General features: G+C 40.5%; 1 protein-coding gene across 1 annotated transcript in view; it reads left to right on the top strand.

The window, feature by feature from the left end:
- spock2 (SPARC (osteonectin), cwcv and kazal like domains proteoglycan 2) overlaps nucleotides 1-22,574 on the top strand; it is a 37,874-nt gene that overhangs the window by 11,796 nt on the left and 3,504 nt on the right. Inside the window, exons 2-6 of the mRNA XM_006783818.3 lie at nucleotides 6,936-6,981; nucleotides 20,161-20,275; nucleotides 20,651-20,756; nucleotides 21,755-21,863; nucleotides 21,996-22,130. Of these exons, the coding sequence (XP_006783881.1) occupies nucleotides 6,936-6,981; nucleotides 20,161-20,275; nucleotides 20,651-20,756; nucleotides 21,755-21,863; nucleotides 21,996-22,130 (511 nt within the window). The remainder of the gene's footprint in view (nucleotides 1-6,935; nucleotides 6,982-20,160; nucleotides 20,276-20,650; nucleotides 20,757-21,754; nucleotides 21,864-21,995; nucleotides 22,131-22,574) is intronic.

Raw genomic sequence — 22,574 nt, 5'->3', positions numbered from 1 at the left:
TTAACAAACAAAAAACAACATTCATCTTAAAACGAGCAAATGCAAGGTCTCAACTGAAAAAGAATAAAAAAGCAGCCAACGTCCAAAGATAAACTATGAAAGGCCTTCAAAAAGGCTGGATAACTATTGCTCCAGACCACTTTTAAAAAATACAAGAAAGTTTGGCTCATCAGAAGCAAAATGAGAGGTGGATCAATACATTTGCACAGTGCTGTAGATTATTACTTTGCCCTCTTGCCCTCACCCACATTTTGACCATTGATTGAATTCTCAAAAAGTACTAAACTCTGTTTCTTCTTTTACTTACCCGGTCTTTGGAGCACTCTTACATAAGCCTCTCTGTGTCCTGTAAGCGCACAAGCCTCTCAGCATTTGATGCCGTGCCTCTGCTCTGCCTCTGCTTTGCAGTCCTGGCTTGGTGCATGCAGAGATAGGAATCTGCAGGCTTGCTTCTCATGCCCTGTAACCAAACACGCATAAGATCAGAAGAAAGGATATAGAATATGAATAATGTTGAGGGGGTTTTGTTTCATCTCTGGTATGTGATCTGTAAACTAAAGCCGAGAAGCATGTGAACAACAAGCAAGTTTTTATGAGGTAGGACGAAGTGGTACAGTTCTGTATGTAGCATAATATATTAAATTTACATTGCCTTGAGGTTTTCTTCAGCAACCTCAAGGCAATATAATTGCATTTAGCAGATCTGGAGAGGGTTGTACAGCTGTTACCCGACCAAGTTTATATCAGTGTGCTTCCACAAAAATTTCATTGATAATAAATAAAACATCAGTGCATAAATATGTCTTATAAAGATTGCACTAGACGCTGCAAGCCTCATTTTCCAGCATTTTAAGGTGAAACTGGGTTGATTTTTTTGCTTGTCACTTAGCTAATTACTATTTCCACCAGACAGAAATTCTTATTGTACATTATGAGCTTCTTTGTGCCCTCATCCTTCAGTCCCTCTGACTTTGGGCATGAAGCCCATCTGTCTGTGAACTCTGAAGGAAGATTATGTTACATTAGTATGACCTTGGTGTAAAGTAAGCTTAAGAGTGAAGATCCTGCAGGTCCAGGTAGCAGTCTGTTCACATCCTCACTAGCCTTGAAGAAAAAGCATCAGCATCGATTTTTTTTTTTTCAGCAAGTGCAAAAAATTATTACACTAGTTAGTACTTACATCTGGCTCTGCATTTAGAATATGTAATTATTTTATATTTTATATCCGTAATTTATATTTTATATTGTGATTTTTATCTGTATCTTGGTTTACTGGAAAGCACTTTGTTGTACTTTGGTCTTTAAATGTGCTATATAAATAAATTTGATTTGATTTGATACTTAGGCATTACAGATGTATATATATTCATGCACTGGTGGGTCTCCATTGGTCTACCATCGCAAATGAAGCTGATTTGTTCATCCTGCACTTGGAGCTACCTGCAAAACAACAGTTACTCTTACTGAAACGAAGTAAGGAGGGACTTTGATTCTTGAGTTTAATACATGTGTTGTCAAGGCTAGGGGAATGATAAATGGCTTGTGTCTTTATGGGCAGAATACAATCTGTTTTATTAACACAATAAGCAACAATTACAGCCTATTACATTTGGTTTCACTGAGGTATTATCCTCCTATAATCTATACTGCACTCAAACCACGTATTAGTACCAAACCAAGCTATCACAGGAATGTAGTTACATTTCTGGGATGGACCACATCAGGCTACAGCACGCCGTAGATTTAACACGATGCTGTAAATTAAGCATCACGGTGTTAAGGCCAAATATTAAATCAGTTTTATTTTAAAAATGCATGGACAAAGATTATATTTTGTATTTTAAAGTTGACAATTTGTATTTTTTTCATGATCTACATTCAGAAGTTTTTTTTTTCCTTAATTAGAGATTGTAGAATTAGACATGTACTTACTTGCTACGATTAAACCAGAAACAGTCATCTGCTGTTTTTCAGGAAACAGGGACACAGAAATGAATATTTTGCATCAGCATAAATTATATGTTTGTAAGTGGCTCACATTTACACGTTTGTGTTTAGTATGCAACAGCTCTGAGGCACTTCACCTCCCTCACAAAAGGGTTTTGGCCGCTGTCATGCTTAAATAATTTTGGTATTGTGTGAATTGTGTGGCCCCTGGTCTCTTTTGATGTTGTGGATATGCCGGAGCTCTGTGAGGTTTAGCACGAATGTGATGAATCCACTGAAGGCCGATATTAACAGAAATTGCAGCAAAAGGTCAATAAAGCCCCATCCAGGCTTGTACGCATCTCCTCCAGAGAGTGTTATTACTGTATCCTTTGTTACTGATGAGCCCGTGATGCACTCTGCAGTTACCATGAACATACCCCTCAGGATAACCGTGGTGAGCAGAGTGCATCTGACAGCTGACATTTACCCAAAAACACTTGTCAGTCACACGTGTGGGGGACATACACCCCCACATTCATTTCAAACGCTTTCTTGTTTGTTCTTTTCAATCCAGCAAACAAGCACGACCTCAGTCTGTCAAGAGATCTTTGCGACTCTGTGCAGTTCCTCCCGAGTTGAACCCAATCTTTCGGTGGACAGGCTCACAGGGTTGTGATCCTCCCCCGACAGATATGAGGGATTGTGATCTGTCAATCAGTATTGTAGCCCGGCAGCAGGACGAACACTCTGCCGTGTTTGATGTGGAGGGTAAGCTTTCCCGCTCTGTTTAACAAGAGGAGATCTTTCTGATGTTATCAGTTAGATCACAGAACTCCTGGATGCACCTGAGTGTTTTCATCTCTCGCTGCCTGCTACCTCTAATCACTTCTGTGTAAAAGCCAGCAGTGTTTTCATCAGAGTACTGGTCTGTGAATCATATTTGAGGTGATGTAATTTCTCCGCTGCTTGCCAAACTTGTCGTCTTGTTCCGCGTTTCATGCTCACTTTCAGTTTGCACTCAGGAGAATTTATTTTCCCCGAATACATTTTCTGCTGTCTCTCTTCTATGAAATCATTGATTTCCAGTCCTGTCAGCGCAGCAGGACGGTTTCCTCATCAGTCCTGGCAGAATCACAAATACAGAAAGGCTGCTAAATAATGCAGGAGCTGTAGCATCAATAAGAGAGGCATGGGAGGCATCAGATTAATGCCCAGGTTGTAAACTCTTTGATGTCTACACTCTAAATGTGTGACTCCATCAGACCAGACAAGGTTAAACTGCATAACCAGGAATCGTCCATAAAGCTCATCTGTAGTGTTGAGTTAAGATTTAGACGCGAGCCAGGTTACCAAAGGAGGGGGAATAAGCTTGGCACTGCAGCGAGCAGAGGATGAGCAGAGCATCTGAGCTGCACTGGGGTAGATTTTAAATCACAAGTGGAGCCTTTGCTAGTGATGAAAATACTTACTTCTCTGTGTTGCAGTGGTGAGGGTCAAAAAAGACGATCCTGGCTTTCACAACGGCTGCTTTTCTCTCTTGTTGTGTTGGGATATATCACCTTCAGGGGAGCGGTTTGACACATTCTCCCAGTACAGTAAATGTTTACAGTTATGAGTCAGTCGTCGCTAAGGAGGGATGGTGGCCGATTGTAAATATCCTAAAATGACTCATATTTATTATTTCAGACATGGCAATATGCTCCAAACACTTGTTTTGCTAACATTAAACTCTTTAACCCTTTAAACCCTAACCCGTCACCGGTGACGGTTAGCATTTTTAGCAAGAGTGGGCAACTCCAGGCCTCGAGGGCCGGTGTCCTGCAGGTTTTGGATCTCACCCTGGGTCAACACACCTGAATCAAATAATTAGTTCATGACCAGGCCTCTGGAGAACTTCAAGACATGTTGAGAAGGTCATATAGCAATTTAAATCAGCTGTGTTAGATCAAGGACACATCTAAAACCTGCAGGACACCGGCCCTTGAGGCCTGGAGTTTCCTTCCACTGGTTTAAAGGGTAAATTAGGTCAGGGTTTAAAGGGTTAACCGTGTGCCTGAACTAATCTACAATAACAACAACTTATCATACTGTGTGTGTACACAAAAGTAGAAGCTTTGCAGAATTTTACTGTTACTTTGGCAGTTATATTGTAATCTGTATAAACGGCTTTTTGCCATAAAGTATTATTCCGTTGTCACACAGGACTAAAGACCCACTGGAGAATGAGTGGCATCCCCTGATCACTGGGGAAAAATATGTATTCCCTGGCTGGTTGGCAAGTGGTGGCTGGAGGACACTGGTTGTCTTCAGATGAACACAAACAGTGTCCTCCACATACCAACTTCCTCATGATAACCTGCCAAGTTAAATCCTCTAGGTATCTTGGTATTCATCTAAATTACCTTTTGAGTTGGAATGACCACACTGGTAATTTGAGTTCTCCTTTGCAGCAAAGGCTGTTTTTTTTTTTTACGCAGGCTGAAAGTCTCGGAGAACACACGACAATTCATGAAATATGAGACGTTGTGGTTATGGCAGCTTATGTGTACAGGCAAAATCTAAGCCGTTGCATCTGGTTCAGTCCATTTCTGAGCAGTCTGTACTCAGACAGACACAGAGGTTTCTGTCAGACATGTTGCATATCCTCCATCCTAAGTAGGAGCTCCTGCAGGCAGATGATGAAGAGCCCCAAAATACAAGCTGAAGTGTTTTAAAAATTCATTTTTCCCCATGTCAATCAAGATGTTAAATAACAATTTTTAAAGGTACAGTTAGTAATTTCTTCAGGTTATTTAGAAAATTGATGCATTCTCATAAACTTAGTATTAATCCATTAAAAATGCATAGGAGCAGGTAGATGCTGCCATGGTGGCCCGCCTAATAGTTCCCCCTAATCACATCTATGTGGCTAGAGACTGGCCTCATATGTAGCACACCTTATAAGTTACTTTTAATTTAAGCATCACAAATAGCTCCTTCAAACTATATATGACATTTAACACCTGCACATCTATATTTTCATCATCTCTTTGTCACTATGTCTCTCTCCTCCCTTATTTCCACCTCTTCCTCTTCCTCATTACCTGAAGCCTCATCTCCTGAATGGAAGTCAGGGCTCTAACACATACAGACATGCAAAAACATAACTATTCACCTCCAATATTGTCACAGTTACTTATTGTTAACAGGTTAAACATGCAATCTTCCCGTCTCCAGACAACTGGCTTAACAACAGCAACAGTAGCTGGATATAAGCTAATGTTAGTCTAGCTAATGTTAGGCTTAAACATCCAAAAAAAATCAAACATTCCCTTTGATAAACATTTGTTTTCTTTTGTTTTGTTTGACATTCTTACATTGTATTAGAGTTTATTCACTCAGCAGCAGAGTCTAACAATATTAGATCCACTTAGACGAAAGTTTCACTAACACTGGCTAACAGAGGCTAACAGCAGCTAACAGCGGTAAAAACAGCAGACCAGCAGAAAAGCTCAGGGTATCCTCAGCAACTCTGTTGGTGAAGTCATTTCACAGTTTCACTGCTGCTGCTTGGTGAGGAGTTGGCAAGTGTTTGCAAACCAGTTAGCATCTTCCGTGCAAACTATGAGGGGCTAAAGCAATGACAGGGGGTTTTCAGTGCAGCTGTCACCCAGAGACACCCAGGTACCACTTTATATTCTTGCATCTTTATCTGTCATTCAATTTCTTTGAGCTATTAGCTTTGCACTACACCACAAAGGGAATGCTGCTGTATGTAGGTAAACCGCGACACGTCAGTCAGTAACATGCAAACATTGTAAATCACAAATAAACCTGTATATTCTGATGAGTCATGCCAGAAAAGAAATGCAGTTTAATACCATAAAAATGTACAGAGGCATTCTGTTTCAGCGATTCAGTGTACAAAATTTACTGTATTTTTAATGCAGTTTGCCACTGTGTATTTATATCAGGACATAAATTGCATCAGGAAAGTACTGACAGGTGTCCCAAACCTGAAGATGAAACAGGTAGAAAACTGAAATGCCACCAACTACAGGTTGAGACATCTGTCACCTTGTATTCTTACGATACTCATTACCCTTCTTTTCCACCTTTTTTTACCTTGTTTAGGTTTGTGGTGAAGCAGTGTTGGGAAAATTTAATATTGTGTGTTTTTATGCACCAGCCTTCATTCAGTTACATTTAGTGATAAGGTGAAACCACTTTCCTAATGTTGGTGGGCCTCTCTCAGTCAAATCTAATCTGATCTGATCTTCTAAATTTGTGGTAATAAACAAAATTAAGCAACAAAAGACTTTGTTACATATATTATTATAAAATCAGGCTCTAAGTGATTTAAAAATGAACTTACAAAGTCTTTTTTGTGTCCTCATGATGTCTTGAATACAGCTTAATACGCTCTGTCCAAAATTGCACTTTTCTTCTTGACTAATATCGACTCTTTTCTCTCCTTTTGCTGTCATTTCACCAGGAGGTAGAGGTCAGTTCTCTTCACTTTGTACAGCTCTCTTATAGCCGCCTTTGTCCAGTGTCTTTTGCATTCATGAGTAATTTCCTTGTCTCTTTGTGTGTCTTTATCTTTGCCTCACCATCCATCTTTTCTCCCTTTTTTGCAAAATCTCTTTCAATTTGCCCATTTTAATTAGAGCGATTAATGTTCTAATTAAACAGGGGTAAAAAGGCAGAGCTCTTAAAAGGCAGCTCACCCCTGATACCATATGTCTCAAATATAGGCAGAGTGTGCAGATTTGTTGAGCTCATTTCCATAAAGAATGTACAGCCACAGTCTCTTGTGTGACTCACTTAGCTAATTATCATGCCAGTGTTCACATTATAATCAGTGTCCAGTGATAATGTAAACTACATCACTTCTCCACTGTGATGATAGCAGTGTCCATGCTGTATTTTATAATATCAGCAGCACTGTGCACTCACTGTGAATTACCTGACTCTCTTGTCTTGGCAGCAGATGGTAAAGTAGTGTTTTCTTCCTCTTTCTGCAGGATGACTACGTGCGTACCTGGGATGAAAATCAAGGTTCTAATGACAGTAAGTTTCACAACATCTTGTTCCTTTCTGTGTGTGCTGCTGAGAGATGCTGAACATAAAAGCATCTTGTTGAATTTTGATAGCTTACAAATGGCTCATAGACGTTTTAGGACCAAGTTTTGCTTTCATAGATGCCTTAATTCTTGGCAGCATAGATTCACCAAGGTGCTGGAAACCCTCCTCAGAGACCGAGGTTGCCCCATGCTTTAATGTTGTTTATACTAAATTCAGGCCCTATCATCAAAATGTTGCAGCACATGTCAAGACTCATCAGACCAGGCAATGTTTTTGTCCAATTTTGATTAGGCTGCGCGAATCTTAGCCTCAGTTTCCTGTTCGTAGCTGACAGGAGGTGCACCCAGTGTTGTCTTCTGCTGCTGTAGCCCACCACCTTCAAGGTTTGATGTGTGTTCTACATATACTGGTTGTAATGAGTAGTTATTTAAGTTAGTGTTGCCTTTCTGACAGCTTTTAGCAGTCTGGCCATTCTCCTCTGACCTCTGGGATCAACAAGGCATTTTCACCCAGAGAACCCAGAGAGTTTTCTGTGTGGGAAAATCCCGATGAGCAATTTCTGAAATACTCAGACCAGCCTATCTTGTGCCATGCTACGTTCAAAGTCACCAAAATTGTCTTTCTTTGCTATTCCAATGCTAAGTCTGAACTTTATATGCCTAAATGTCATCTGCTTTATTAGTTATATTAAAGAGCAGTTGAAGAGGTTTACCTAACAAGGTGGCCTGTGAGTGTGCTTGCTTAATTAGAGAAAACAATAAATAACTTATACTTAGTGATCACTTTCTGTGTGATAATAATATATAAGATGGACCAACATGTATGACTATGCTCAAAGGGTATGCTGTTTTTAAGATTATGTGGAACATAAATATTATGAAAATGCTTATTTGGGTGAAAAAGCCCTTTTGATGGTCTTATTGAGAGTTTCCTATAGATGTATTTAGGCTCAAATAAGGTTCTTAATGCTTTTACAGTTCAAGAAAAGATGAACTACTTTCATTAAAGCTAAATGTAAAACCACAGCTTTGTAACTTGCTACACAATGTTACTAAATATATACCGAGTGCTTCCTTGTTGCATTTGTATCAGTCGCACGGTCTCATGTTTAACTTTAGTAATTAGTCATTTTTTGGCTTTCCATTGTGGAACTCTATTATGTCTGTGTTTCTCTGAAACATGATTCCATGCTCAGGCCTTTTCTGCAGTAGAGCTGCTTTCAGCTCATTTTATAAAAGCCTCAGCAAGTATTGTGAAGCTCTGAAGTACCTAGTTAGACGTAATATTTCTATAGAAAGAGAAGCTAATTCAATTTGATTACTGGCTTATCCGATCATAATTTAACCATGACTGCAAGAAATATTGCAGTTACTCATACAAATGTTTTTACAAATGCATCAGCATATATCTTAAGGCAAACTGAATGAACTGAAGGAATGGCAGAACAATATATACACTAATGCACACACCGAGGGCTAATCAGGGGAATCAGACACAGCTGGGGAAACAAGGCACAGAACAAATAAAAACCGAAAACTGGAACAAGGAGACACAGAGACAAGAACTTTAGTGAATGGATAAAAATGAAGAACTGTGGAAAGGGAACAGTGAGAAAACAAACTGTGCTAACAGAGGATATACCTGGAACATAAGAACAACCGAACACTAATGAAAACGTGTGAAACCAGAATGGCCTGAAAACAACACGAAGAACCAGAAGCTCTGAAGAAAGAATGGAAATCAAAACCAAGACAATAACTCACAACTCCTAAATTTCAAATACTAATAAAACCCCAGGTAGAAAGCCCTGGTTCATGGCATCTTTGAACAACTTAATATCAGCATTTCGGGTTTGCATCACGTATGCTTTGGCTCTGTAACAGGGATATTCAATTAAAATTGTCTTCAAATGAAGTGCTTACTTTAAAAACAAACTATGGAAAGGTGTAGTTTGAGTTTCCCATTATCTTAATTTTCTTTAACGACATTTTACATGTAAACCATCTCAGCTTCAAACCATCTTTTCACACTATTTCACTGACTTACTTCTTTAGACTTATGCATCTTGAGCATAGTAGGTGTTCCTCAAGGATCAGTGCTAGGCCCCCTTACTAATATGTCTGTATATCTATGATCTTTAGGGTTTAGTTGAGTTTTGGCCGTCAAAGCCTAAATTTGCGTACTGACATTCTAAAAAAGTGCAGAGAGGCAGGGCAGATATTGAAAGATCAAAAAGTGTAATTTTCACAATCTGCTGAGTGGCAGGCAGGATGTGGACCCAAATGTTCATCTCACTCATCACACACTCAAAGAGGCAGCTTTAATTGTGCTGTAGCAAAAAATACACTAGAAACAAAAATCAAAAACCAGAGAACTAGAAACTAAGGACAAGGAACTAAGACACTGGGAAACTAGAAACTTTAAACTAGGAGCGAGAATGACGAGGAACATGGAGGAAACACACACACCACAGAGCACATGGGAGTGGTACGACGCAACAACGGACAGAGGGACAGGAATAGCAAGGGAACAAGACACAGGAGGAGAGAACAGCTGGGTTTAATTAGACATAAAGAGACCAAGGAAGCAAAGCAGAATACACCACACACAGGACAGGACTATCAAAATAAAACAGGAAACATGAGACAGGCATGGAGACGTGGATTTGACAAGGAGACACGACTGACTGGGGAGACACAGGAGATGAACTAACACAGAGATTAAACACAGGCTGGGATAAACACTAAGAGAGGAAGAACTAAGATAACTGAGAACTTAAAAAACCAACAACAATAATCAAAGATTATAATAACAGAACAGAAACACAAATCCTGGATCGCAGACCTAGTACCGTGACAGTAATAAGCACAGAGCTAATCTGCGCTTGTAAATCAAAACTCAACATTTTTTGTAATAAAATAGTCTGCTGGACAAGTAGTCAGCCAACTGGCCTCCTTATGAAAACTCTGCCTTCCGTTATGGTGTCATGGAGTAGATTTAATAATGTGTGCTGAGCTAAAGAAGTTAACTAATGCTATCAAAAGGACAGTAAAGTTGCTTTTAATTAAGGGTGAGAAGATTGATGTGGTTTCTAAATTGACATATCCCTGGCTCAAATGCTAATTTTAAGAAACATGTCAAATTAAAATAGCCACTAAAGGTAACTTGGCTCTTTCTCAACAAAATAAAAGCCAAAGCAAACCACTAGAATCTTTGCTCAAAAAAAAAAAAATGGAAAGAAGCCAATTTAACATCATCACTATAAAATCTGCCCACTCCTGGCTCTATATTGACCTGTGTTATATTTGTTTGGACTGGTATTCAAATATTCTTGCTTATAATTTGTCTGATACGTTTAAGACAAAGTGTGTATGTGTGAGTGTGTGTAATTTGTCTATGTTTTGTCAGGTTAGTTTCGTCTCACTTGCTGTTGTTGTATCGCTCTGTGGACATTTTAATTGTTGGCCTGCCTGGTCACAGTGGAAGAAAACAAGCCTTAGGCTAACTATTCTGCAATGAATCAAATAGTAACATTGGTAAATAATGTTGCAACAAATAAAATGAAGAAAAAGAAACCTACTAGACAGGATTGCATTTTTTTCTGTATGTGTTAAAGGAAAAACAGGCAACTCTGGACTAGTATCATTAAGGTTACAAATGAGGCAGTCCAAAGCAAAACACCCCTTTAATCCTTTTTCTGTAACCCTGACACAACCCGATACTTTATTTGCTCAAAGAGAACATCTTCTGTTAATGCGTAAATGTCCAGGCCCCAGTGAAACAGGCTATTACCCTGTAAGATTTATTTATGATCTTAATGATAACCCAAAACGCACACATATTACCCACCAGAATCCAAAGTATATCCAATTATCTCAAAGTAAAACTATATTCATGAAACCTCTCAGGCTTTGTATAATACAGTAATGTATGTGCATGTAAAAAACCTTTTTCTGTACTCAAGATGTGTCATAATGCATTCATTATTCAGGCATGAATATAAATCCATGCAAAATGAAGAAATCCCTGCGATGGATGCTTTTGCAGTGAAAGCAAAGCTGCAAGATTGATTGAAACTGAATGTTATTATATGGCTGTGCTGCTGCACGATCCGTGGCCTGTATTTGAACTGTAGCGCTTTCCAGATGGTCACCGGTTCACCATATTAGACAGTGTTGCCTATGTTTTTGTGTTTTTATTTTTATTCCGGGGTCAGACGTGCACTGTCCACAGCTGCACTGATTCCTTGGCGAAGATGCTGAAAGATGTTTGCACTCCGCTTGAGCGGATCTGATGTGACTCCCACAGGAAATGCTAAACATTGGCTCGACTTCCACCCATCATCACTTCGCTCTGCTTCCTCCTTTTTCCTCCATCTACACTCCAGCAGGAGCCGCGAGTGGAGGCAGAACATCTGAGGTCTCCTCCACAACTCCTGCTGCAACTCCAGCCTTAATTGAGCCGGTGCCAGATGAAGTCATGACACGGAGTTTTGTCCTTAACCACTGTCACTAGATTTGCAGCCTAAATGAAGTCAGCTGAATAGCTGAGTCCATTAGCGGAATTTCCAAGGACTTAATGAAGGACTAATTATTGTTCCCAATGGGTGAGAGGTATAAAAGCATGAGAAGACAGTGAGGCAGAGGTGTGAAGCTAATATGCCTTGATTTAGTGTAAAATGACTGACATCAGCTTTATTCTTGCCAGCTCTAAGGCACTCCGATTATCAGGAAATTGTGGACTGTGGGTGAAGGCAAGTTGGCAGATGTATGAGAGTGTGATAGGATGCTAATAGAAATATCTTATGCTCTGTTCATCTGTAAAGAGGAAATATTTTATTCAAAAGGAAGAAAGCAAGGACGAGAACATTTACTGAAAAATGCACAAAACATTACACACTCACTTTGTTAGTTACAACTTGCACATACTAGGTTGGACCCCCCCCCCCCCCCCCTTTTTTTTTGTCTTTAGAACTGTCTTAATGCTTTATGGCATCAATTCAACAAGGTGCTGGAACCATTCCCAAGCTATTGTTCCCCATTGACATGACAGTCTCACATACTTGCTGCAGATTTGTTGGTTGCACATCCGTGATGTGAAATTGCTCTGTTGGAATAAGACAGGGGTGTGCAACTCCAGTCCTCGAGAGCTACTGTCCTGCAGCTTTTAGATGCATCCCTACTCCAACAGAGTAGCTTCAGAGTAACTTCAACATGTTGTGTGTTCAGAGATGGTCTTCTGCATACCTTAATGCAGATACTGTTTGTCCGTGATTTGAACCGGGGGAACAAATTGTGGCAGGATCAGCCTGATATTATTTGTATCCCACTGTAACTTTACTGTATAAAGAGCTAACATTGCCAACATTTCAGTATAAGAAGTGTTTGTGAACTAAAAATCAAGAATTGTGGGATACTGTTTGTCCATTACTTGGACAGCAACCATGGCACGTTCAAAGTCGTCAAAATCATATTTTTTATTCCCATTCTTATGCTTGGTTTGAACTTCAGTGAGCTGGCTTTACCATGTCTCCATGCCTAAATGAATTCAGTTACTGCCATGTGATTGGTTTATCAGAGCAGTTGAGTAGGAATGCCAATCACAGTGGCTGATGAGTGTACATCCAAACTCTAAGGGATGATGTTGAGACGGTACAAGGCACTCACATCTATAGCTACAGTCAATTTGGAACCACTAGTTCTTCAGTCACTACCTTGCACGACAAGCAAAGATTTCCAGTAGTACACAAGTGTCCACATAAAGCCACGCTAATAGTCAGGTTTTAATTCTCATTTAACTTGTTGCCATGGCAAACATTAAAAAATGAAATGTCATCTTTGAACCTAATCCTGAGGTTTTGAGGCTCTCGTCTTATCTATTTTGCAGTCAAACATACCAGGATACTGTGGATCAACTTCACAAGTGGCATTTGCGTCTTCAGCTTTTATGAAACTTTAAAATGCTTGCCATAGGTTGTCAGATGAGTAGTATTCCACATCTTTCATTTCACACAGCATAAAACCCTTCATCTATTTCCCTTTCTCTCATTCTGACGCAAGTGTGTTATCTCCCTCCATTGATCTGCCTTCCTTTATGACTGGCCTAATGAAGCAAAAGAGTGAAAAGAGAAGATTTGTCCCTCTGAGACATCACTAAATCAGTGTGATGTCTTTACTCCGAAGCTCTGAGCCTATAGGCCTCATTTCTCAGCCGGGCTGCCCAGACTGCTACACTGCTTTGCAGAGGAAGACAGAGCTTTAGAAATGTCAACAGACAAGAGAGCCAAAGCCGTCAATAGACTGAGGTGGAAATTTGCATTCAGGAATCGTAGTAGCTGACTCCACTTTAGTCGATGCTGTCCCGAATGAGGGTGGCCAAGAGAGCTCACCGCAGCTTATTAAAGGACAGATAGATAAGACACAAGCCAATTATGGAATTGTCTTCATTTATTTAACATTACATGCAAAGCACAACTAAGTACGCTGTGAATATCTCTGATGGGAAATGTTTCATTTGCATTGTCTTTGTTTGACTTGCGGTGTGTTTTTTGTGTCCTGGTACTTTAGCAGATAATTGTGTGAAATTTAGTGATGGAAAAGGACCCCAAATTCAGACTCATGAGCAGGTGTCAAGTGAAAAGAACATTTTATTTAAGGCAAACCAAAATCAATCAGTAAACACAGGAACACTACAGACTGGGATGAATAGTAGCATGAACATGAAACAGGGTGAGACAACAAAGATCTATGGGGAGATAAGGGCTATATAAACACACAAGATAATTGATGAGAAGTGGAATAGCAGGGAACACAACAGAAATTTATCTGAGAAACAAGAGAAAGTACTACAAATGCAGCGTACACAAGGCAGGAGATCCCATAAAGTTGATTCTGTTCCTCTGGACATAGCATTTTCAGTTTTCTATCAGTGAAGGATTGGTAGGAGACTTCCAAAATACAACAGGAAGAACTGACCAAAGGGAATATCACTGATGGAGACTATACATGGGGAACACAAGAGAGGCAGGGAAAACTGGAAGAACTCAACAGTAAGTGGAACAAAAACACAAAGCTAAAAACACAATAACAAACTAAGAAACAAGCTGACTATAGCCAGGAATCAACAGAACTCTGAAGTCCAAAACATAAAAGGCTGGGTGAAAGACTCAGAACCAAAACAAATAGTTAATCCCAATCTTAATATCATCAGATGGCTCAGTTGATACCTTTTCTCCACTTTGCTGTTGGCCCTACAAGCCACTTTGCAACCTGACGCAACCGCTGCATCTGCTCTGCCTGCTCTGTCATGTGCTGTGGGTCTTGCAGCTGCTCTAGCAAAACTAATCTATACATTTGTTTGACTAATGTTGGCCTCAGTGAAGTGTATATATTTGTGAGTAGGATCTGCAGTACATGTGTTGCAAAATGAATGAGTATTTGTCATTAATTTCCTTATGTTTTGCTGTTTCCATTGTCTAAAGCTGCACTGCAGTGATCTCTCTTTGTTGCTGTAAAAACAGCTCCAGGAAATCTACAGTTGATTTGTGCAGCCCCACAAATGACTAAATTGGCATACTTAAAGACATTAAATTGTGGTAGACAAACTGTTGTAATGTAAGGTTGCAAGAGTAATCAAGCACACACACCCTAACAATTAAGTGCATGTGTAGAGCACTGATGTTTTTAAGTATACCTTTAAGTGTACACTGGATTTAGATATGCTGATCTAAGATAGAGAGGCCAATAAATGGTAAATGGACATTTTCTGGATATATTAAAGGCAAACAGCATGGTGAATTTTGCTGAACCCACACTTTACAAGGACTGTTCCTCTAGAGCAGGGATTCAAATATAAGGCACGGGGGCCTAAATCGGCCCAGCAAAGTCTCCACTGGATGGCTTTGAAAAATAAAGGCCGCGATATACCCGCTGTAATGGCCACTTCACTCACACCCACAACAATGTTTCACAGAAACTTGAATTCATACCCACTGTTACGGCACAGGAAGCCATTGCAGTATTGTCCTGAAGGATCGGTGTTGCCATTCAGATAACATCACTGCTAAAGTACTGCTATAATAATAATAATAATAGATTGGATTTATATAGCGCTTTTCAAGGCACCCAAAGCGCTTTACAATGCCACTATTCATTCACTCTCGCATTCACACACTGGTGGAGGCAAGCTACGGTTGTAGCCACAGCTGCCGTGGGGCAGACTGACAGAGGCGAGGCTGCCATATCGCGCCATCGGCCCCTCTGGCAGTTTACCTATTCAGGTTGTAAATTGTGCTTTTAAAAAGTAACTAAGTAACTAACTAAGTGATTTATTGCTTTTGAAAATAAGTAATCAGTAAAGTAACGGGATTACTTTTTGGGGGAAGTAATCACTAATTAGTTACTGATTACTTTTTTCAAGTAACTTGACCAACACTGGAGATGATAAAGGAGGATCCAATCGCAGGCAGTCGTGAAGGTGAGAAGGTGGTTTATTGAACACAAAGCAAATAGAGAAACGGCAAATGGGACAGAAGGCTATCTGTAAGATAACACACAGATGAAGCACAGTGAATACACAGACGGACCAGCGACTACAATGACAGGAGACACGACTGAAATACACTCAGAGAAACACAGGGAGATTACACACAGGTGGGGGACACAGCTGGAAGTAATTAACGAGACGAGACAAGGAAGGTAAAACTGAATACACTCACATGAGACGCAGACCTTCACAATAAAACAGGAAACAAGAGATCACTACACAAAGACGCAGACTGGACAAAGAACTAAACCCACTCAAAACATGAGAACACAAAACCAGCAAATAAACCAGAACCACTGAACAAAAGACCAATAATAATAATAATAATAAACAAGCCACCAGAGAACAAGACGATCATTCAAAAATAAACCAAGACATAAAAAACTCAAAATGCTGGGTCGAACCGATCCAGAACTGTGACAAAACTAGAAAGAAGACAAGCGTTTGTCAAAATCGGCGCACGACACAAGCGATGCATCAAGCATAAAAAAAGCATAAGAAGGGCACATATTTAGGGTTTTTCAATTATAATACGTTTTGTAGCTTTTCCTGCTAATAAAACCTCATCCATGGCCGTTCATGCGGCACCAAAGTAAACAAGTCTTTCCGGCCCACTTATGATGAAAGTGAGCTGTATGTATATGTATATGTATATGACATCGCTGCTCTAGAAGGTATTAATAAATGTAAGGGATAATCTGTTTAAACAAGATAAAGACAATGGATAGACCGTTTTGTTTTGCTGGGAAAATCTTGCCCTTTGCAAAATATCTCCACTGCTATTACCTTGTTTTTACTTTACAACAACCAGCGCTTCTGGCGCTCCCCCTACCAGGGACTTTGCCCAGCTCTTTGCACACAGTGCACACATCATGTACTGTATGCACTGTATGCACACTACTCCAACTCTAAGTCTCAGAAAACAGAAAAACACCCAATTAAGTTCCCTGGGGAATTTCCCTTTGTCCTTCTCACCATCACCTCTTCCTGAGCATCCTTTTTAGGCCTGCCTGGGGTTCCTTCTATCCAGTAATTTCAAACTATATAAGGCTGTAAAGGAAACAGCCTGTTATTCCAACTTTGGAGGGGGGTCAATGAAAATGGGTGAATGTGCTGAGTCCACTCTCTATGAGGACTATTGATAGATGTTGTGAGATCCAACCTGTTTAAAACAAGGTAGAGGCAAAAGAGAGACTCTTTTGTCCTGTTTGCCTTGCACATGAAACAAATTATGTTTTTGGTCCTGAGGCTCTTCTATTTAATATTTTCTGAGGAAATGTAATAATTTAATTTAATAAATTGTGTTAAATCTCAGTCATTTCACTGCTACTTCTTCCATATAGGTCTGGTGAATGTGTAAAGGTTTTAGATGGTATAAAGCTGCCACTAATCAGCATTTTTAAATGGAACAGAAATATGATCATCTACTAAATGTATAATTAAAGCCAGTAGCTTATCCTAGCACAAAAGCTGGAATTAACACAGTAGATCTTAACTGTTTATTTTATAAAAAATAAAAATATATGTAATGTAATGTTGCCAAGTTGCCTGGAGTTATAGCATCATATTTAGCAGCAATAATTTACTCATCTTGATCCAGGCAGGACTATTTTTGCACGAAGTGCAGGCACACCTGAGAACACTCCTACCTAGAAAACAACATAGCACCAATGACATTAGAGACTGGGTGTGTAAATACTAGATAAAAGAGCTGATGATGAGGATGTGGCCTGAGCACTGCTTCCGTTATCCCCAATCTGCAGGGATAAACCTCATGCAAATCTCGATTGGATTAGACTGAAGCACGGGGAGCCTAATTAGGAGAGGTTTACTGCTACAGGCATTAGTTTAAAACCATAGGAGAGGCTTTTTAAAAGTAAAAAGAATTAAAGTAGGTGCACTGGGGAATAGATGGAAAAATAGTGGAATGCGAGGTGGAAAATAATAAGCAAAACAGGTAGGCCAAGAGTGAGGGCACACAGCAAGGATGTCTGATGTGAGGAGAAGACAAAGGAATGTGAAAAGAGGGAAGAAAGGTGGCTTGATAAACATGATTGCACAACAGGGGGTTTGAGACACGGAGAGGGAGAGAGTTCTTAGAAACACCAGATTGAGCTGCAAATCACAGTCAACCCAGAAATGATTCCCAGACCACGGAGAGCCTGTTGCTATGGAAACGTCATCATTGCAGGCACTGCTTTAATCCGTGGAAGCCTGTTAAGTTAACATGAGGCTCAGGCAGCCACCTTATGCTTCTGTACTCACAACACAACGCCGTGCCAGCATTGTAGCCACTCGCTACAGACAAGATTTATTTACAAATGTTTTTGCTATTAGAAAAATCAGGATCATCTTATTTGTATTTATGGTTTTCCTTCTCTCCTTCCTTTGCTTTCTTTGGTTCAATGGATTGCAAAACATATAGCCTTTTGCGTGCGTGGCCCTTTACCTACTACACTTAATCGCCTTCTCCTTCATGTCAGAGAGAGGGTACCCAAAGGGTGGAATTGGCTGATGCACCGTGATTCTGCTGATGCGCTGGTGTGAATTGGACAGGGCGGGTGGTGAAACATCAAACCTGCGAGGAAAAGAAAGGCAGGCGGCAGCAAAAGAGGACAGAGTCGAGTAAGAAAAGCTGGGAGACGTCTGTGATATTGTGTACTGAGATAGTGTACACAATCAATGCCAACTGGGATAAGGAGCAACCAGAGAATAAGGCTGCACTGCTGACAGTTTAAATGGATGGGGAGTCTGCATCTGGGCATTAATGCCTCCAAGCCTTCTCCCCAGCAGCAGAGCAGTCAGTCAATCAGTTATACAACCAGCTCAGCCATAGCAGGATTGGGGGGGGGGGGGGGGGGGGGGGGGTTGTATTGTTTTGGATTTGCTACTCAAATCAGATCTCTGTCAGTTCGCTTCAATAATCCTGTGATGTAGGCAGAATTAATGTATTCTGCAACCAGAAAGGACAAGAGAGGAGATCCTAAGCCTGCCTGCTAACTGCCATAAAACAGGATACAGTAAGGATTCAAGGCAAACCTCAGTCCTACATATGAAGTCTGTGATAGCAGTGTGAAAATAAACTCTATTCCTGTGTAGCTGTGCTCATGGATAGTGCAGGTGAATATAGGCTGAAGTAGTTAAAGAGAATTGAGGGTGACATCCAGGTCAGGCTCCAGGAGGCCTGCTGGGAAGAAACAGATATGACATATGAGCAGTGTTGGGGAGTAACGGAATACATGTACCGCCGTTACGTATTTAAAATACAAAATATGAGTAACTGTATTCCGTTACAGTTACCGTTTAAAAAGGTGGTATTTAGAATACAGTTACTTTGTTGAAATAAATGGATTACACGGCGGTACTTCCCTGTTTCATATTGTGGCGGGTCAGGACTGTTTGGGTTTTGTTTGACAGCTACGTTCTGTTGTTCCAGGCGGCAGCGTTACGGTTGCCATGGTTACAGGGTGACGCTCTCTCTCTGCGTGTTTCCTGGGTGAGAGAGCGCCTGTTGTTGTTGTGCTAAGCTAATAGGCAGAATGCTACAGGTATAGCTCTAAAGAATGTAGCATCATAGGCAGTGTAGTCCGTGCTGCAGGGAGAATGGACTGCCATACACGTTATGTGTCTGTGAGCGAGGGAGGGAGAAAAAGGAAAAGTACGAGCTGTCATCGAGCAAAAACGGGAGCTGGAAGCATGTAAATATAATAATAACCACTGCAGCCAAGAAGAGAGCCTGACGAGCCCAGTTGTAAGTAAGCTATTAAGACTCGACTGTACACCGTGTTCGTGTTTTCCTCCAAAAACAATAAGTTCTGTTGGAGCAGCCTTTCAACGCCTCTCTCTGTCTCTCGCAAGCAAAGTGACCCAGACAACAAAGTAAAGCTAGTTTTCGGCTACGAGCCCGACACAGAACCCACCGTATTAGCCAGAGGTCCCTTTACTACGGTTCGGAGCCGCGGACCTTCAGTAACAGTAATAAATCACAGCAATAGTACATTCATGTAGTTGTAAACAGCATGATAATATATTAAGTAATCCAAAGTATTCAGAATACGTTACTCTCATTGAGTAACGTAACGGAATACGTTACAGAATACATTTTGGGGCATGTATTCTGTATTCTGTAATGGAATACATTTTAAAAGTAACCTTCCCAACACTGCATATGAGCATGTGTGAGGTGCTGCTAGCAGAGAGTTTGATGGATGTGGCAACCTGAGTTAGACATCCTGGCTTTAGCCCAGATTGCAGGAATTATTTAAGTGTAGTAGAGAATGTAAATATGTAAGTAGAAGAAATCTGTAAGTTATTTAACGCTTTTTTTTTTTTTTTTTTAAATATCAGCTGAGGAGCTAAATTGGATCAAAAGCAAACTAAAGAAGCTCTTGTAATTTTATGTTCAAGAATAAGATTTTTCCTCCCAATAAATAAAAGTGCCTCAGAGTGCATATTTAAAATAGTGCAACACCAGCACAGCTCGAATTTATTTAGACTGACTCTCGGGTTATGCTGAGCAAGTAGGGGGCAGAAAAAGACAGAAAAGGGGGAAAGGGAGGGAGGAAAAGTGAAGCAGTGTGGAAGCTAAAGTACATGTCTCATTTTCTTTTTTCTCCCCAGATGTAGACACCACCAAGGACCCTTGTCAAAAGGTTAAGTGCAGCCGACACAAGGTGTGTATCGCCCAGGGCTACCAGAGAGCTGTGTGCGTCAACCGCAAGAAACTTGAACACAGGTGAGTGTGTGTAGCCCCTGGGCAAGAATTGACTAATTCCCAAAACAGAAAAATTGTCAAAAAAAAAAATCTTCTTTACGTACACTAACATGAGTTCAACTCAACCAAGCACGCACTCCATAGTTTGCTGCAAACTGGAGTGTTTATCCCTGTCGGACACACTCGTAGTATTAAAGCTTGTTTGTGCACCAGTGTAAGTACGACTGCCTGCTGTTTAATGATAAGCTAATGCATTTGGACAACACAGAGGAGGCCTGTTAGCTTCGCGTTTGTGTTTTGGTGCTGCTGTGTGTGTACTCTGAATTAACGCAGCAGTTGCTGTCTAAGCTGGACTTATCCAGGCTGACATGGTTGTGTTGTCCCCTTGTCCTGCAGGCTGAAGCAGCCCGCTCTCAGGTCTCCTGATGGAAACTGTCACCCCTGTCCCATCTCCTCCACTGGGCCTGTGTGTGGATCTGATGGACACAACTATGCCTCAAAGGTACACCTCCACCCCCCACTTTAATTAACCTGTTAATGTCTAAACAATTAAATAATTGCCAGAAATTTAACATTTTTTGAAAATGGAGTGTTTGCTAAACTGCCTGACAAATTAAAAACATTAAATAATAATTAAAAATAGTTTTAATTTGCATCATATTTGCTGTGTCTGGCTTTTATTCTGGGTTTTTTGGGAGGGGAAAATCACACCCATGATGTGGAATACTCCAAAACTGACAAAACCTAACCATATTGTACATATCAAATATGATTAATGAGTGGTTAAATGGTTAAAAAGTGAGATTTATGGTTGAATTTTATACATATAGCAAAGCAACAGTACAAAGTTGACTGCACTGAGCACCACTTAAATTTTTCCATGTGGTTTTACGTATATTAGCAGTGCTGTGACTGTGATGTGCACTTGAGCTCCTCTAATGTAGCTCGTTCCCCTCGGTGAACATTATTACATGCTGATTCAACACATAAATTCCACTACTATATGCTACGTTGCTAAATAGCCTTGACAACTCTTGCAAATTTAGGTCATACAGATGTACACATACTTTTACACGCATCTTGAAATCCGTGGTACCTGCTGTACGTGCTCTGCGTCGTTTGGTAAGAACCAACACACACCTTTGCACATTCAGAGCTAAGCAGTGTGAGGAGAATCTCAAGGGACACAAAGCTGAGACAAAGAGCCGTGATGTATGGCCTCAGAGGAACCAATTGGTGGCTTGCGGTGACAGAATCCCATGTGTTTATTGATTAATGCTTTGTCTTTTGAATCACTATTTCTGACCTTGTGTGCAAGTAAAGGTTGGGAAGCGCATTCAAGAGCAGGACTCTGATTTTGAATTAAGGCTTACAGTCGGTCACCTCATGAATATTTGATCTGCGTTGCGGCAATAACTCATTTCACTTCACCTTTGTGTCCCCTTGTCGATGTCATCGGTGTGTACGCGCGTGTGTTTAATGACTGTATGTGTGTTGCAGTGCAAGCTGGAGCAGCAGGCGTGTCTTACGGGGAAGGATCTTACCCTGAAGTGTTCTGGTCTGTGTCCTTGTCCAACTACTGCTCCTACAACCAAGGAGAGTAAACATGGTGAGAGCAACATACATGACATACAACTCATGTTTTGTTTTGTTTTATTCTCACACATCTACTCAAGCATAACAGCCATCATAACTGCATAAATAGGTGCAGCAAATATTTTTCTCTCCTGTAATTACACAGAGGGCTGCACCGGGCAGGATCTGGCTGATCTCGGGGAGCGTCTGAGGGACTGGTTCCAGCTACTGCAGAGTAATGCCAACCAGAACAACAACAGCAAACCCGGGGCCAAAGCCACTGCAGTCAGCACCACATCAGGTTAGCACTACTACTTAATAAACTCATTGCATGAAGATGGCATTTCAATGCTTTAGATGCAGGGTAGCGTACTATAAAATATCTAAGAAAGCCATTAAATCTATTTTTCATGTCTCATTTAAGACAAAGTTTGTTTCTGCTGCTGACAGTCGACACTGTAGCTCTTGGCTGTTTAACACTGTACATCTCTGGATCTCTAGATTCACAAAAAATAATTGATGCCTCATAAAGAAATAAACTGGATGCCTTCCACAAGCTATTTTCTGGTTCAAGGATTTGTAATCAGTAATCGTATCAGCCAATCACTATAATTAAAATAGTAAAAAGAAGTACAGCAGGAAAATCAAATTGTCCTGTTGGTGCCACTTGCAACCATTTGCCTGAAACTATCTTGGATGGATAGTGTAACATAACGCTGCATCACATACGGGAGGATGTTTATGC

The sequence above is a fragment of the Neolamprologus brichardi genome, chromosome 13 (assembly GCF_056152115.1).
Source record: "Neolamprologus brichardi isolate AB-2024 chromosome 13, ASM5615211v1, whole genome shotgun sequence".
NCBI classification, from domain to species: domain Eukaryota; kingdom Metazoa; phylum Chordata; class Actinopteri; order Cichliformes; family Cichlidae; genus Neolamprologus; species Neolamprologus brichardi.
The sequence above is the reverse complement of the archived record's forward strand: the minus strand, read 5'-3'. Positions and strand labels throughout refer to the sequence as shown.